The sequence below is a fragment of the Colletotrichum lupini genome, chromosome 5 (genome assembly GCF_023278565.1).
Source record: "Colletotrichum lupini chromosome 5, complete sequence".
NCBI classification, from domain to species: domain Eukaryota; kingdom Fungi; phylum Ascomycota; class Sordariomycetes; order Glomerellales; family Glomerellaceae; genus Colletotrichum; species Colletotrichum lupini.
The window spans coordinates 2,088,574-2,103,039 of NC_064678.1; the positions used below are offsets into that span (position 1 = coordinate 2,088,574).

Here is a 14,466-nt window from a genome sequence, read left to right on the forward strand (position 1 = left end):
ACGGCCAGAGCATGAAACCGCAATGCGAATCTCTTGTTGTGAGTTGAAACTAGCGGGCTGCGCCAGGCCCTGCCCAGCCACCCTGCCATTCCAGTGGTCCCCTTCCCCCCTTGGCCCTTCTCTGGGCTCACGCTGCCTCGTTGGTCCTTGAACTTTGGGGCTAGGGTTGGCGGGTTGGCGGGTGGGTTTGGTCCTTCCTTGACCTAGCATGGCTTAGGCTTAACCGCCCGGACGGGTGGTTAATGCATGCCTTGTTCTGTCGCTGTGTTCTGTCCATCGTTGTTCCCCATTGCCATTGTCGCGTCTTGCGAGTAAGTATGCTGATAGCGGAAACAATGGCAGAGATGGTGTTCGAGAAGGGGAGCTGCCGACGGCGCTGGAACTTGGAAATTTGGTGGCCGGTCCCGGACGGCTTGAGCAGACAAGCAAGGGAGAGTTGGTCAAGGTCTAGGCCGTAGTGCTTTGTAGATGTTGTGCCCCCGGGAATATCATCAGTAGTCAACAAAGGTTGCACAAACCCCCGCAGACTTGTTGAGCAGGAAGAAGAAAGCAAGTCGTGGGCCGGTATTTGGCCTGCTGGGGACGGCGTACGGAGTATGGAGTAGAGGTGCCCAGTTATGCAGTGGTTGGCTGATATTCTGCCAGCCTCCCACAACCTCCGCACGCTTGGCTGCATCCTCCATCCTCCAAGCAAATTCGCGGTGAAGGGGACACGGTGAGGTGAGGAGGCGATGCGGGCATGGTCGGTGGGCTCCCGTCAGTCTTCTCCGGTAGGTGGTTCCAGAGCTGCCGGACGGACGATTGCTGCAGATTCATCGGGCCCTTCGGGGGTGTTGTGCGTCTTTGATCCTCCAAACCTCCGCCCGCTCAGAGCACGTGCGTTGTCCGTACGAATAACGATACGCATCTGTTCCTGAAGAACCTTGGAAGTTGAAATAGAAGGTTATGGATACCTTGGATGGCTGAGTGAGTGAGTGAGTGACAGACGTCCAAGGCTCTTGTTAGCCCACTTTTGCGGCGCAGGTACACAACAGTTGGCGGGTGGGGTCATAGGACGACCAGGTACCGAAGATGGCAAGATTTCCAGATGGGAGGAGACGGAGATGGGAGATGCTGGACGGGGAATGGAGCTGGGACCCGTCAGTCAGCGTCATCTACCTGCCTGGGTACCTTGGTTCTGAGGGACCTGACTGAGAGCGGCGACTCCGCAGTACGAATCTTGCCCCCGCCACCTGTTAGCGCTTGAGCACCAAGCAGCAACGAAAACGGTAGCGCTTCTCTAACAAGATCCGGACATGTCCCGCGTACTGTGGCTCCCGACCCGCTTGTACCCTGTCCAGCTGCGCCTTGTGCCGTCGTCTCCCGTACGGATGCACCTTTTTTTCTTGGTGCTGTTACTTTTCAGTGACCCCGTCTTCCTCGTCCTGCAGTCCCGGGCGGTGCCAGTTGCGAGTGACCTCTTCCCGGAGCAGGCAGTCCTGGCCAATGGCTATCGGTACGTACACAGTAGATGTAGATGTAGATGAAGATGTAGATGTAGACATCTCGGCGTTCCATCCTTCTCTTTTTCTTCTTTTCTCCTCACTTGATGTTAGACACAAGTCAACTCTTGACAGATTAATTGACGGGAATCGGCAACGTCTGAGCCCTCGCTTGATTTGTTATTGCCCTTTAGACCTGGTTGTCCACGGTCCAGCTTGAATCTACCTTGACCTTCTTGTCAGAAAGAAACTTGCCTCGAGACACCACCACACGCAACGAGGGATACGTACGCATTACCCATACTTGATACCAAACCACCGGATTGCGTGTGCAGCCCTTTGCTCACACCTTGCTTTTGTTTTTATTCTTTTTTTTCCCTCGTCCCCCTCTTTTTCCATCCCAACTCTGAACTGGACTCCTCTCTCCCATTTGATCTCTCCCTACCTTACGCTGCCTCTAGGCTTTCCAAGGTATCGTTCGGATACTTGATCCCCCGGCCCATTCTCCCTACGTGAACGGGGCCTATCTATCTACCTTGCCTTGCCTTAACTAAAGTACCTTGCTATTCGATAGTAAAAGGTGCCTAGTTACGGTTGTCATCCATCGCCCTTGGGTAGCCCGGGCAGCAGAGAACCCGGCCGACTCCCTTTGCGCCGCTGCCGCCTACATAACCTTACCTTAGGTTATCTGCTTACCTACATTAAAGTACCTTTACCCAAGGTGTCTGCGTCCCACGCCCAGCTGAGAGAGAGAGAGAGACTGAGACTGAGACTGAGAGAGGGGACCCGCCACAAACAAGAGCAGCCCATGCCCCATCGACCTGCGACTTGGGTCAGTCGGAGAACTGTGGCAACGCAACCATTCGCCCTGCTCACTGTTCTTCCACCGTCGTAGCGGTGCACAGCGCAGCACAGCACAACCGCCTACCTACCTACGCAGTACTTGCGCTGCTACCTCACCTCCAGGTACCTCACTCCAAAGACGACGACAACGCTCGTCTGACCTTGCCGACCGACGCTACCGTGCCTTACCTGCGTGCCTACCCACAGCACCCCGTACGCCTACCGTACCCTCACCTTACGCTCACGCCTACGCCGCCCGCCCGCGCCAACCCAACTTGTCCCAAACCAACAACCAACTCTTTCGCATCTCATTCAATCCCAACCAATCTCTCTCTCTCTCTCTCTTCGCACCGTCCGTCCGTCGACGACGACCTTCCTTTATTCTTTTTGCCGTGTCCAGTTTATTTCGCCTGTCGCCTTTCTCCTTCTCATCGCTTGCTTCACGAGTGTCGATTCGCCCGCGAATGCTGCTTTCGCGGCGGTGACGCCAGCCGTCCCTCCTCTCGACCGATCCATCCTACCTCACCACCTCTCTACTCACGAGTCCACCACCACCGCCCCACGAACGACAGCCGACCGATTGACCGGATTCCATCGACAAACGTCGTCGCCTGCCCACAATGGCACCCTCAGCTCCATCATCGGCGCTGAACGGCGTTGTCATTGGATTGCTTTCATCCTTTGGTTCCGCCGTCCTTATCGCTCTCATCTTCCTCGTCATCTACTTCTTCAGATACACGGCCAGTGGTCGCATCTTTCTCGATCGCATCGGCCGACCAGGCGAATACGACGATGAGCAGGCTTTTGCCCGGGAGGAGGCCGAGGCTCTCGAGTCTATGGACGATATGCAGAAGACCGAGTACCTCAGGGCAAAAGGTAGGCAGCCTTCGTATTGTCCTTGCCGCGGTATCCGCACACGACTAACCAACCCCCCGTTGTAGCATTCATCCAAGCGAACCCCCCCGAATCCGTTCAAACCGACATTTCTCTATCGCAATACCTTGCCATTCAAGAAAAGGGTGTTTCTGCTTGGGAATTTGAACCCGAGCTGGAAATCGCAAACTGTTTCGTCGAAGGCCGCACCGAGATTGAGTTCTTCGACTCTGAATGCACCGTCATGAGCAACTTGCCTGTGCCCAAGCAAAACGAGGTCTACTACTGGGAAGCCAAGATCTACGATAAGCCCGAAAATACCCTCCTCAGCATCGGCATGGCTACCAAACCGTACCCGTTGTTCAGACTACCAGGTATATCGCATTCCAGCCCCTCGCTGCAACCGCATGACGCTAACCATCCAGGCTTCCACAAACATTCCGTAGCATACCTGTCAGCAGGCCAGCGCCGTTGCAACCAGCCATTTGCCGCAACCCCCTACGGACCTCAGTTCGTTCAGGGCGATGTTATCGGTGTTGGTTATCGTCCCCGAACGGGCACCATTTTCTTCACCCGCAATGGTAAGAAGTTGGAAGATGCCGTTCACGGTGTAAAGTCGCAAAATTTCTTCCCTGCCATCGGTGCCAACGGGCCCTGCATCGTCCACGTCAACTTTGGCCAGGCCGGCTTCGTCTTCATCGAGGCCAACGTGAAGAAATGGGGTCTTGCCCCCATGACGGGCAGCCTGGCACCGCCGCCACCGTATGGCTCCGAACAGGGCGATATCCTGCTCGAAGCTGGACGCAAGGACGGGTACACAGGCACCAGCGGCGGCGGCGGACAACAGCAGCGCGGGCACTCTCAGACACAGTCCTACTCGCAAAGTGGCTTGGGACCTCAACATGGGCGGACGAGAAGCGGAAACTTCAGAGTACTTCCACCGAGGAGCCCCGGTCCCGTAAGAAGCCCGACTGACATCTCCCTGACGCACTTTGTGTCCGACGATGAGGGCGGCGAGCCAAGCAGCAGCATCAATCGCGGGCACGAAGGGCAAAGCGTCGTAGGGCTTGGGCTTCAAGACGCCTTGAACCCGCCACCCGAGTACACGAGCCCCGACCACTCGGAGGCCGGCAGCCGTCGGAACAGCACAGACAGCGAAAATACGCCGTTGATCCGCGTTCTTAATCGGAGTCGAGGCGCCTCTGCAGCCGCTGCGGCCGGACCATCGCACCCACCGATACCTAGCTACACCGATGCGGTGAGAGCCGGCGCGGGGCGGGAGGGGAATAGCACTCCGCGATCCAGCAATCTACGCGGCAACCGGTCGAGGTCTCAGAGCGCGCAATGATGTTTGAAAATTTGAAATCTTGCTGGGCAGGAGAAAACGGTACCATACCCCCGAAGAAGCATCAGAAGAAGCCTGGTCGAACGGAGTTGAGGACGGCGGAACAAGGGCGAGCCGTCATAATGTGGAGTTTGGGGGTCCTCACCAGTCAAGGATGAGAAGAAGCCCCTCCAAACCTGGCGAATCTTGGAGTTTGGCATTTTGGAATAGACGGGATGCTGGTTTGTTTTTCACCCAAAGGGGACAATGGGAGGGGAAGGATTCCTTTTTTTACTTTGTTTTGTCTACGTGGTTTGTCCCGGCCGCGAGCGTCATGATACCTTTGGACCACACACACACACATTACACCCGCATCGAATTGACGCGCACATCTACTCTCTCTTTTTACCAGGTTCAGATTTGTGGTGTTGTGGTGGTGTTAGCCTCCCATCCCGAATTTCTGTTCCCACTCCGATTGTACGAAGAACACCACCAACCATCCCCCCAAAAGTAGGAGTCGCAAGGAGAGTCTTCCACTGCCCGACAAAAAAAGGGTCATGGAGAATACACATGTACACAGGCATATACTGCATCAATCATACCAACCTTTGTGCTGTCCAACATTTTGCGTCCTGCATGACCGTGATACATGATGTAAACAGAAACTCTGACTACGGAGTACTATCGTCATTTCCGTGTAAGTGACCAAGCAGGATCGAAGAAGTCACCCATCCCCGAGTCAAGGTCACAATGTCATTTGGGGTGGTGGTGGTGGGACCACCGTTCATGACGCAAGTCCACGGAAAGGCAAGCGGGAATTTAGACTTTTGGGGGGGGAGGGAGCAAAGTCATTCTTACCTTATTCCCTGCTTGTGCATGTCAGCTTTCTTGCACGTGCAATGTCATGGCTACAGTGGCCGGCCATCCGATCCAATCCAATAGGTCGCAAGTCTCCCCGACCAATAGCCAAACACAGACTGGCGCTTACTTTTGATTCGTCGAAAGCGACAACCATTCCAAAAACCAACATCAGAAGTGGATATCGGGGGACTTTAAGAGCAAAATTGAAGGCGGGAGAGAAAACGAAAAGCAAAAAGAAACATACAACACCAGGTATTCGCTGGTCGTCACCGACCCAACTACTAATCCGGCCCTCATTGGCTTATCTATGGGAGAGCGGACGGGATCCCGAGTTTTCCAATGGGTATGGTCGTATGTGGTAGTTTAATGGCGAGAGGGAGTTTATGATGGGTATCTTGAGGTTGTAGTGAAGAAGGGGAAGGTCGGGATGGGAGGTTGGGGGATGTAATTGGAAACATCTGGGTAGAAAGGAGAGGAACTTTCTGGCTATGTCTTCACTGACTTGAAGTGGTAAGCAACGTTCTTTGAAGTGGAGGGAATGAAGTATGACACGACTGACAGTGAAGTTGCTTAGAGGTGGTTTATCCTTCGATATACCCTAGGGTATGAGACTACCATAGAAACTCACATCGTACCGAAATGGAACTAGTCCATACTCCCGCTATCTTACTCATCTTCTGGATAATACATGTCTTTATTCAAAATTGAAGTTTTAAAGAGGAGCGGAGTCCAGCGAGTTTTTGGTACTAAGAGAGGCTTGACGCGTCGTGTACACGGGCACGCGGCTGTCAAAAAGAAGTGGCACAAGCTGTTCTCCGCATGAGTACTACAAAAGACATACTAGACTAGATTATTCAAATCTAAGAAATTGATGAGATATTACATCGCGTATCTGGGACACTCAGCTGGCTTCAGCGTATCGAAACGATGAATGAATTTAGGAAAGGTTGATAAAAGTTGGTTGAAGTAGAGTAGATTGTTACCTTGGTGTGCTATTCATTTTGGCAATCTCGTGACGGGCTGGCGCAAGTTTGAATCGCATGAGTTTCTGCGGTGCCGTACAGAGAAGCTAGCCGGCTGAGCACCAACAAACCTGATACCTAAAGTAGGCGCCTCAAGAGGATGTTGGGAATATGCACTTCTTCTGCCTGATTTCGACCTGCATGGCGACCGATGCACCATCCGTACCTTAGCACCACAAGAAATCATTCAAGATAGTTGTGCCTTCCTCCTCCCTCTGCCCTGCTGCTTGTTGTCCTTTCATGCATTCTTTCCACATTTGCGACATCAGTCCGAGTCTCTCAAAAGCACGGAAGTGACACTGGCACAGAGGCCACAGAGCCTGCCGTCGTACCGCTACGAACCGTTGAGACACCCAGACTCGACACGCGTGCTCGTTCTCCAGCCCGCAGCCTCATTCAAATCTCAACTGCGATGTTCCATGATCTAATACAGTCGGCGGGAGCAGCTTCGCAGCAGAGACACATCCCGAAACTACTCTGCCGTATCGTGCACCCGGGGTCTGCCCGATTTCTCCGTCGACCTCGTCATTCATCAAAGCAGTGTTGGCGACGATATCATCACGCACAAGGATTCGCTGCTGAGAATCACACCGACCGTCGATAGCATTCTGCGATACCTGCGCGATCCTGACGAGTCGCTGTACCTCTGGATTGACGCCCTGTGCATCGACCAACAGGATGAGAATGATAAGGCGTCGCAGATTCCACAGATGGGCGAGATTTACAGGTGCGTCGAGACGGTACACGTCTGGCTTGGCGACGTCGATGCCGATGAAGTCGCGGTGGCATTTGCCAACATACGCATGGTACATGCGATCCCAGCGGCGATCGAGTCCTGCAGAATGGGTCTTTGCAATAGCCTGACGATGCTGATGCAAAAGCCATGGTTCAGCCGAAGATAGGTCATCCAGGAGATCAAGCTTGCAGATCGAGCCGTCTTGCATTATGGAGAGCACTCTGTTGAGTACGCACGCTTCCGAGCAGCTTGGTACTTGGTGGAGAGTCGCAAGTTATCTCAGGGTAACCTGGGATATTTGCGACATTTGCTACGGCGTGATACGACGGATGACTTCTTGGAACTGCTCTGGGAATTCCATACGGCCATGTGCTCAGATCCGCGAGATCGTCTTGCAGCTTTGCACTGCTTCCTACCCCAGAGCGAACAACAGATTGATCTCCAGTATGGCCAGATCGGCTGGAAGGAAATGCATCGCCGCCTAGCTGAGAGATATATCAATAAAGGCACTCTATCGGCGAGTATGGTCATTCTGCGCCTTTTCGCGTTTGGCCCGGCTGCTGGGAGGAGCCTAGACGACGCCGAGTGTCCGTCTTGGGTCCCTGATTGGTCTGGGGTTCGACAGCTGGGAATGGCGTCAGGCGAGTTCCATATGGATCGCCTGCATCCGACAGATCGCGACGATAAGCCTTGGATGGACTGTACCGATAATTTCGGTGGCTTGCAAACTGAAGGTCCTTCTCCAGAACCCCACTGGAATGTCAGTTTGTCTAGCAAAGAGAAAGAAAAGCTCTGGCTCCAAGAGGCACAACAAGACATCCCAGACTGCAGAAAGTTCAGCGGATCCAGACTTGTCAGGGATGAGTTCGCAACAAGATTCTTTGCTGAGAAGACGAAACTAAGGGTCAGGTGATCGCCATTTCGTGGTGGTCTCTATGGGAAGAATGCCAGACTGATCCTGACGCTACCGCGAGAACTAGTAGTCGAGAAGGAAAAGTTGTGGAAACACGCACTCTCATGTCTTAAGCCAATCCAAAATCAATTCGTGACATCAAGGAGTTGTTTAAGGATTGCGGCATTATTCGCAATCGCCCTAAAGGGCAAGGACACTGTGTCAGAGGATAATGACCAAATGAGCAGCTGGTCTTTCCACACGCTTACGGAAAAGCTGTACGAAACAGTCAGGACTGGCTTTGAGAATCCGGAGTTTCTTGCCGGAAAACAGAAATCGCTACTGGCCTTAATCGGCAGCATCCTTCAAAGGTTCGCTGTGGTTGTGCTTCATCCTTCGCCGTATGGTCGTTATAGGACGATTGAGCACGATCCTACTAGGTTGGAACCAGACTATGGTTTGGCGCCTCACGTTATGAAACTTGGCGATATCTTGATCGCCTTTGACGAAACGAAGCAACGAAAGTTTCCGATCGACGACTATTGCTTTACAGGCCCGGACTTTTTAGACGGTCATTTTGCGTATATAGGAGAGCATCTGGTCGAGGTATCGATGTGCTTGAGGCCGATGTCGCCCAAGCTAGTGCATGAGGTTTCAGATATTTCCCAAGACAAGCTGTCATCACCATTAGATAAGATTGCGGCAATGGCCGATGGCTCACAGGAAACATACAGACATCGGCCAGACGACCAAGAGTTCCCCTATCCTCCGAGCCACGTTCGAACAGCACGATTCTTGGGGCCTGCCTACTGTGTCAGCAAGTCTCGTGATGGCATGTCAACCTTCGACAGATCTAAGAGAACGTATGAACGCAATTTTGATGGTCGAGAAAATATATGGAACGACTATGGAGACGCTTGCGTGGCAGGTCTCTGCCGCCCATTAAACATAGACATAGTGTAGCTCAGCTTAGGATTACTAGCAAAAGAGCCGAGTCTTCGTGGAAGTCGACTCTTCTACTCACTTCCTAAGCGTCCATTTTGTGTGCGTGCGTATACTCAATTTGTGACCCTCGTACTCGCCGCACTCAAGACCTCACCCACGCCTCAAATTCCTCCTTGTACTCCTTCCTCCACCGACTCAGCGCCGGCCGCCGCTGAACAACATCCTCCGCAGCCCAGAGCATTCTCTTGGAGTCCATCTCCTCTGTCACCTCGTTATCGGGACAAATGACGTAGAACTCGTCTTTTGCTATCTTGGCCTCCAAGTAGTAGGCAACCTGCTCCGGAGTCCACGCAACAGCAGGCTTCTCTGCCGACGTGTGTTTCTCTTCCCTGCGCCCGAGACTTGTAAACGTCCATCCAGGCACGAGAAGAAAAACGCTGGTGTTAGGAGAAGAGTCGCGGAGGTCGTAGGAGAGGTGTTCGGCGATGGTTTTGACGGCGGATTTGCTGGCGTTGTAGGCTGGGTTGCCGGGTGGGTTTGTGATGCCTGGTTTTGAGCCGGTGATTACGATGGCGGTGGAGGAGGAGGGTGGTGACAATGATGATGATGATGAGACGGCGGATTTAAAGGTTGAAATGCCATTGATCACGCCAAAGAGGTTTACGTTGAAGATTGTTTGAAAGGTCGAGGGGTCGTCCCAGGTGGAGGAAGGCTGGATCCCGGCGTTGAGGAAGAGGAAGTCGATGCGGCCTGGCGAGGTTTGTTAGAATGTCTGTGTACTAGGGCGCAAGGGTCACATCGAGCGAGGCAAATATCCTACCCTGGAAATCGCTGTCGACACGTTTCTTGAGATGAGCCCAGTCCCTGAGACTGCTGACGTCTGCTTTGGCGGCTGAGACCTTGTCTTCTCCCAAGCTACGTTGCGCCGAGGCCAGGAAGCCCTCGTTGTTGTCGACGACGAGGACCTTCATGCCGTGGCCGAGGCATTTCTTGGCGACGGCGAGGCCGATGCCTGATGCGCCCCCGGTGATGAGGGCTGTTTTTTTGAGGCTGTGAAGACGAATGGAGGCATTGGGGCAACGGGTTCAGATTCGAAGTCGGGGTTGGCGATGGGATTTTGTCATGGCACAAGCGAAGCTACGAATGACTTTCGAGGTAAGGCTGTCTAAGTTCCTGATTTTTAAGAACTTTGAGCATCTGATACCTTGTTCTCTGTGGTTCAGTAGCTCTGGCACTCCGTAAAATCGTATATAAGTGTTACGCCGTCGAAAGACATGATAACCAATCCTCATTGTCTTTGGGAGGGGTTGCTCGACCTCCACGGCGATGGGAAGCGTCCCATGCCTTATGATGTGTAATACTCAGGTTGGCCGATTGATGTGGGAGGGCCACTTTTCGAGGAGTTGGAGGTGATCGCCATGATAAGGGGACCCCAGCTTCAGGTTTTTCAGACGTTGATTCTTTCGATTCGATTTCAAATCAGTGCGGTTGCATATCTTCTCTCCAGACGACGCGGGGGCCTTCAGGATGAAGTCAAGCTGTTGGTTGGGGAGAGTTGGCCTCAGCCGGTCGTAGAAACCATTGCCAGAGTGCATCATCGAAGCAAGGAATATGCCATGGTTGAGAAAGTAAGAGGACTTGAGGACAACGCGATGTGCCTTTCTTAAATCGGGACTGCATACGGTGGACCAACGAGTTTCCTGGGCTACATGCGAGGTTTATTAGCTTGCCCGCGCATCTGCCCAGCCGCGCGGGATCCCATCGGCGCGGGCCGGCGGACCCTCACAGACTACTCGTGTAAGAGGACCTCCGTTCGTCGTGTATACTCGGTATAAATAAGCTAACGAAGACACTGGGTATATTAGTCAAAATGACCGATCAAGAGCTCCTCCTAATTCCCGCTTTGCCATCCGTCCCCCACATCTTCTCCTTTTGCTGCGCTCCCTCCAAAGCCAAACACCACCCGACACGTCGATAGGTATAGATCTCAGCAGCGGGCTTCAGTCGGTCCAGCGCGGCAGCATCAATCAACGCACCGGCTTTGAAGAACTTGGACGGAAAAGACGCCCCGTCAGCTCAGAGCGTGACGCTGCGGGTCCCGCAAAACTGGCTGACAACCTCGTTGCCGCTGTCAGACGTGCTGACTTAGTTCGTCGGCGTGACCTTGTCGCACGCGAAGGCTGCGGCTGGTACCAAGACACTTACACCGAAGGCACTGCCGGAGATTTGGCGGCAGTCGAGGCAGCGGCAGGCGGCAGGCGGCCTGGGTTCGGGGTCTATTGACGGTGTGCAAGTCCCACGGAGAACGTGGTATGTCGGGTGTTGGCGGACTGTAGTTATGGGGTCTCCTTTGAATGATATCTTGATTTTGCCGCAACGACAGCTCCCGTAGGACGGTGACATGGTGTTGAGATGGGCATAAGTATGCGCCTGGAAACCAGAGACGGAGATGAGTGGAAACGTAGCGTGAGTCTGTGAGAGCCTGTAGGAGTGTGCAACCATCAAGGTCAATCAAACTTGAGCGAACGGCGGCAACTCATTATCAGTCACTCAAAAACTACACGTATCGGTGGGCATGGCGATACAGTAGAGATTCCGCTCCTGGATGTCAGAGTGGAAATTCCTACCGAAAGGAGGCAGGGTATCCGCCGGGCCGCCGTCTCCGATGAGGAGCCAAGGTTCGCCGACTTTCGCGCCCGGCTTCGGTGTCCGTGACTCCGTCCGAAAGATCAGGGAAATAGTGTCCTTTCTTTGGTCTCTGACTTCCATCACGGATGATTACTCACTGTGGACGGAGCAATTGTCCGATGAACTGCGACGATCCCAGCCTTGCTTGTATCGAGCCTTCGGGCCCAACTTTACGAACCGCTCCTGAGCTTTCGGCTTCCAACCGTAAAAGGTGACAGGTCTGACCCCCAACATTCCGAATTAACTTGCGATTCTGTCTGATCTGTTCCCTTCTTTGCAATGCAAACTAATAGCAGAGCCTCAGAAGGTAAACTTTTGTCCGGTTTCTTGGCGTGGTATTCTAACAACTGCCGACTTTCATACCCCCGGTAATCAATTAAAGTTTCGCTTCCTCCCGTACGTCACTAGTCTAAGCATAGATTCGAGTCCTGGCCTTGAATGAACGTCTGTCAGAAGAGGACAGCAAGTGTGATGCATTTACCCTCGAGTCCCATGACTCTGTTCTGTAAGTTATTGCCTCCCACATAGTTGCTGAAATAATACCAAGGCACGGTGGAAGAAAGCTTGATTCAGCGAGCTTTGGCTCACTGGTTAGCAACTCGGAAGTGATAACGCTGTCCATATAAGTCATAGATGATAATGCAGAGCTTGAGGGGCAAAATCAGATTCTCTATCGCGGCTATTCGTACAAATTCTAGTCGTTCCCATCTATGTATCCAACTCCGGCTTCACGCTCAAATTAACATGCTCTAATAAGCTGAAACAACCAGCAAAACAGAGAAAAACGGGCGTAGCGCCCCAAACTACTTCTCACTCGGGAAAGGGGCCAACCACTTGTATCTGCCGTTGAAAACCTCCTTAGCCGGTACAAAGTCCAACACTTTGGCCCTCTGAATGGACGGAGACATGTTGAACGTGAAGAAGATCTTCTGCACGAACGAAAAGGCCATGACGTATCTCGCCATGATCCAGTCAAACGTCGACGCCCAGGCCTGCGACCTCGTCAACCGCGCCGACGCATCCAAGTCCTTCTCCAGAAGAACGTGTCTCTCCTCGCGATAGCTGTCAAAGAGCTTCTGCAGGTCGTCGGGAGAAGGGCTGTTGCCGTTGGTCGTGAGCTTCTGCAGCCGGTTGCACACGGCGACGACGTCCTGGAGGCCGTTGTTGAAGCCCAGGCCGGCGTTGGGGGTGAACTTGTGCACGGCGTCACCGACGAGCACGATGCGCCCTCCCCAGCTCCAGTTCTTGCAGATCCCTTCCTCGAGACCAGCGCCGCCCGCGCTGTACCGCTCCTTGAAGACGTCCTTGACCGTGATGTTCTCCGCGACGGGCCAGTCGGCGAACCGCTCGGCGTACTCCTCGAGCTGCTCAGGCGTGAAGGAGATCCTCTCGGGAATGGGCGCTGTAAGCTTCTCGTAGAGGAAGATCCAGCCCCTCTCCTTGCCGGTGAGGTACATGATGGACTTGTCCTTGCTCTGCGTCTCGCACCCTTGACCGGCGTCGGTGGGTCGCGGGAACGATGCCCACAGGCACTGGTACTGGATCTTGTACGGGTTGATCGGATCCCAGTCGCGGTTGGGGTCCTCGGCGAGGGCGAGCTTGCGCATTTGACGTCTGGTGGCGGAGTGGACGCCGTCGGCGCCGATGATCATGTTTCCAGAGTACGTTGAGCCGTCTTGGCAGGTCACCGTGACGCCCTTCTCGGTCGACTCGATGTTTGCGAGCTTCTTTCCGGTGAAGTAGCGCGCTCTTGCTGATTCGGGGAGGGTGTCGTAGAGGACCTGGATCAGGTGGGCACGGTGGAATGTGGTGAGGCCTGCGCCGTGACTGTAAGCAGCAGCTGTTAGCATAGGATTTCTACGCATTGAGAACGAGCAGTAGTTGACTACTTACTTCTTCATCATGCAGTCGCCAATCAGGTTTTGCTTGAACTTGTGGCCGTCGGAAGTGAATCCTGTGCCTGATGACAGCGTGTTGCCAATTTCCATTAGATTTTCGAGGATCCCAAGTTGATGGAACACACGCAAGGAGCCAGGACTGAGGACCAAGCTGGCTCCAACATCATCGACAATGCTATCTCTCCTCTCAAGAACGACAAAGTCGATGCCAGCCTGCTGCAACACGTGTGCCGCCGTGATGCCGCTCGGTCCGCCGCCGACGACGATGACTTTGAAGGGTTGATCAGTCATGTTGATTAAAGTGAAGTGCTTTCAAATAAAATGTTTCAAAGAGCTGTGCTAGAATGTCTGTGATCTCTGAATACTCAGATTTAGGAAACCTCAGTCGCATCATCGTTGGTATTTCTATACAGTCCCGATGTAAGTGGCTCGATACCGAATTACCGCTTTTGGACATTTCGATGGAGCAAGTTCCACCACCTGCATCGTCACCTACAATGTCGGTGTCGTCGCGAACTCCTAGAGCCCTCGACTCCGCAGAGGTTCTGGACTCTGTTCAGCTGTTGGAAATGTCCGCTGGGTCGTGGGTTTTTCCCGACTGACGCACATCGAAGGGACAAGGTCCATCAGGGCATCTGAGCGGGATTCGGGGCCTTGGAGGCCCTTCATTGCGTTCGCGAGAAGTTCCACGTCCAAGGATGACAGCCGTCTCGAAATGCATAATCTGGGGTAACTAGTCATTCAGCTCGCATTTTGATAGGGGAAGTTAAAGGGGTATTCCAGGTCAAAGTTTCGGGAGCATTTTCTGATCGACGGGAGGCTCCACAGTCTTCGGTAAACCAAGTCCGCTTTGGGAAGTCTTTTCCACTGTTTGCCACCAGAACTTGTTCTTTGTTGACGGAG

General features: G+C 53.4%; 6 protein-coding genes across 6 annotated transcripts; 3 read left to right on the forward strand and 3 right to left on the reverse strand.

The window, feature by feature from the left end:
- Positions 1-2,944: 2,944 nt before the first annotated feature.
- Positions 2,945-4,545, forward strand: CLUP02_10009 (ssh-4; the record flags this gene model as incomplete). The annotated part of the gene is made up of 2 exons (XM_049288985.1): positions 2,945-3,200; positions 3,266-4,545. The coding sequence occupies 2 exons, from the start codon at positions 2,945-2,947 to the stop codon at positions 4,543-4,545; spliced, it is 1,536 nt and encodes a 511-aa protein (XP_049146129.1).
- Positions 4,546-4,788: 243 nt separating this feature from the next.
- Positions 4,789-5,226, forward strand: CLUP02_10010 (uncharacterized protein; the record flags this gene model as incomplete). The annotated part of the gene is made up of 1 exon (XM_049288986.1): positions 4,789-5,226. One exon carries the CDS (start codon positions 4,789-4,791, stop codon positions 5,224-5,226), a length of 438 nt encoding a protein of 145 aa, XP_049146130.1.
- Positions 5,227-6,422: 1,196 nt separating this feature from the next.
- On the forward strand, positions 6,423-9,063 carry CLUP02_10011 (HET domain-containing protein; the record flags this gene model as incomplete). Its single annotated transcript, XM_049288987.1, has 7 exons — positions 6,423-6,440; positions 6,492-6,566; positions 6,674-6,747; positions 6,838-7,210; positions 7,307-8,049; positions 8,092-8,895; positions 8,961-9,063. The coding sequence occupies 7 exons, from the start codon at positions 6,423-6,425 to the stop codon at positions 9,061-9,063; spliced, it is 2,190 nt and encodes a 729-aa protein (XP_049146131.1).
- Positions 9,064-9,119: 56 nt separating this feature from the next.
- CLUP02_10012 (oxidoreductase) lies at positions 9,120-9,948 on the reverse strand (the record flags this gene model as incomplete). The annotated part of the gene is made up of 2 exons (XM_049288988.1): positions 9,120-9,727; positions 9,798-9,948. The coding sequence occupies 2 exons, from the start codon at positions 9,946-9,948 to the stop codon at positions 9,120-9,122; spliced, it is 759 nt and encodes a 252-aa protein (XP_049146132.1).
- Positions 9,949-10,855: 907 nt separating this feature from the next.
- CLUP02_10013 (uncharacterized protein) lies at positions 10,856-11,026 on the reverse strand (the record flags this gene model as incomplete). The annotated part of the gene is made up of 1 exon (XM_049288989.1): positions 10,856-11,026. A coding segment is annotated over one exon (171 nt), but the record flags the coding sequence as incomplete, so codon positions are not given.
- Positions 11,027-12,468: 1,442 nt separating this feature from the next.
- CLUP02_10014 (FAD binding domain-containing protein) lies at positions 12,469-14,232 on the reverse strand (the record flags this gene model as incomplete). The annotated part of the gene is made up of 4 exons (XM_049288990.1): positions 12,469-13,492; positions 13,559-13,832; positions 14,008-14,108; positions 14,171-14,232. The coding sequence occupies 4 exons, from the start codon at positions 14,230-14,232 to the stop codon at positions 12,469-12,471; spliced, it is 1,461 nt and encodes a 486-aa protein (XP_049146134.1).
- Between the last annotated feature and the right edge of the window lie 234 nt (positions 14,233-14,466).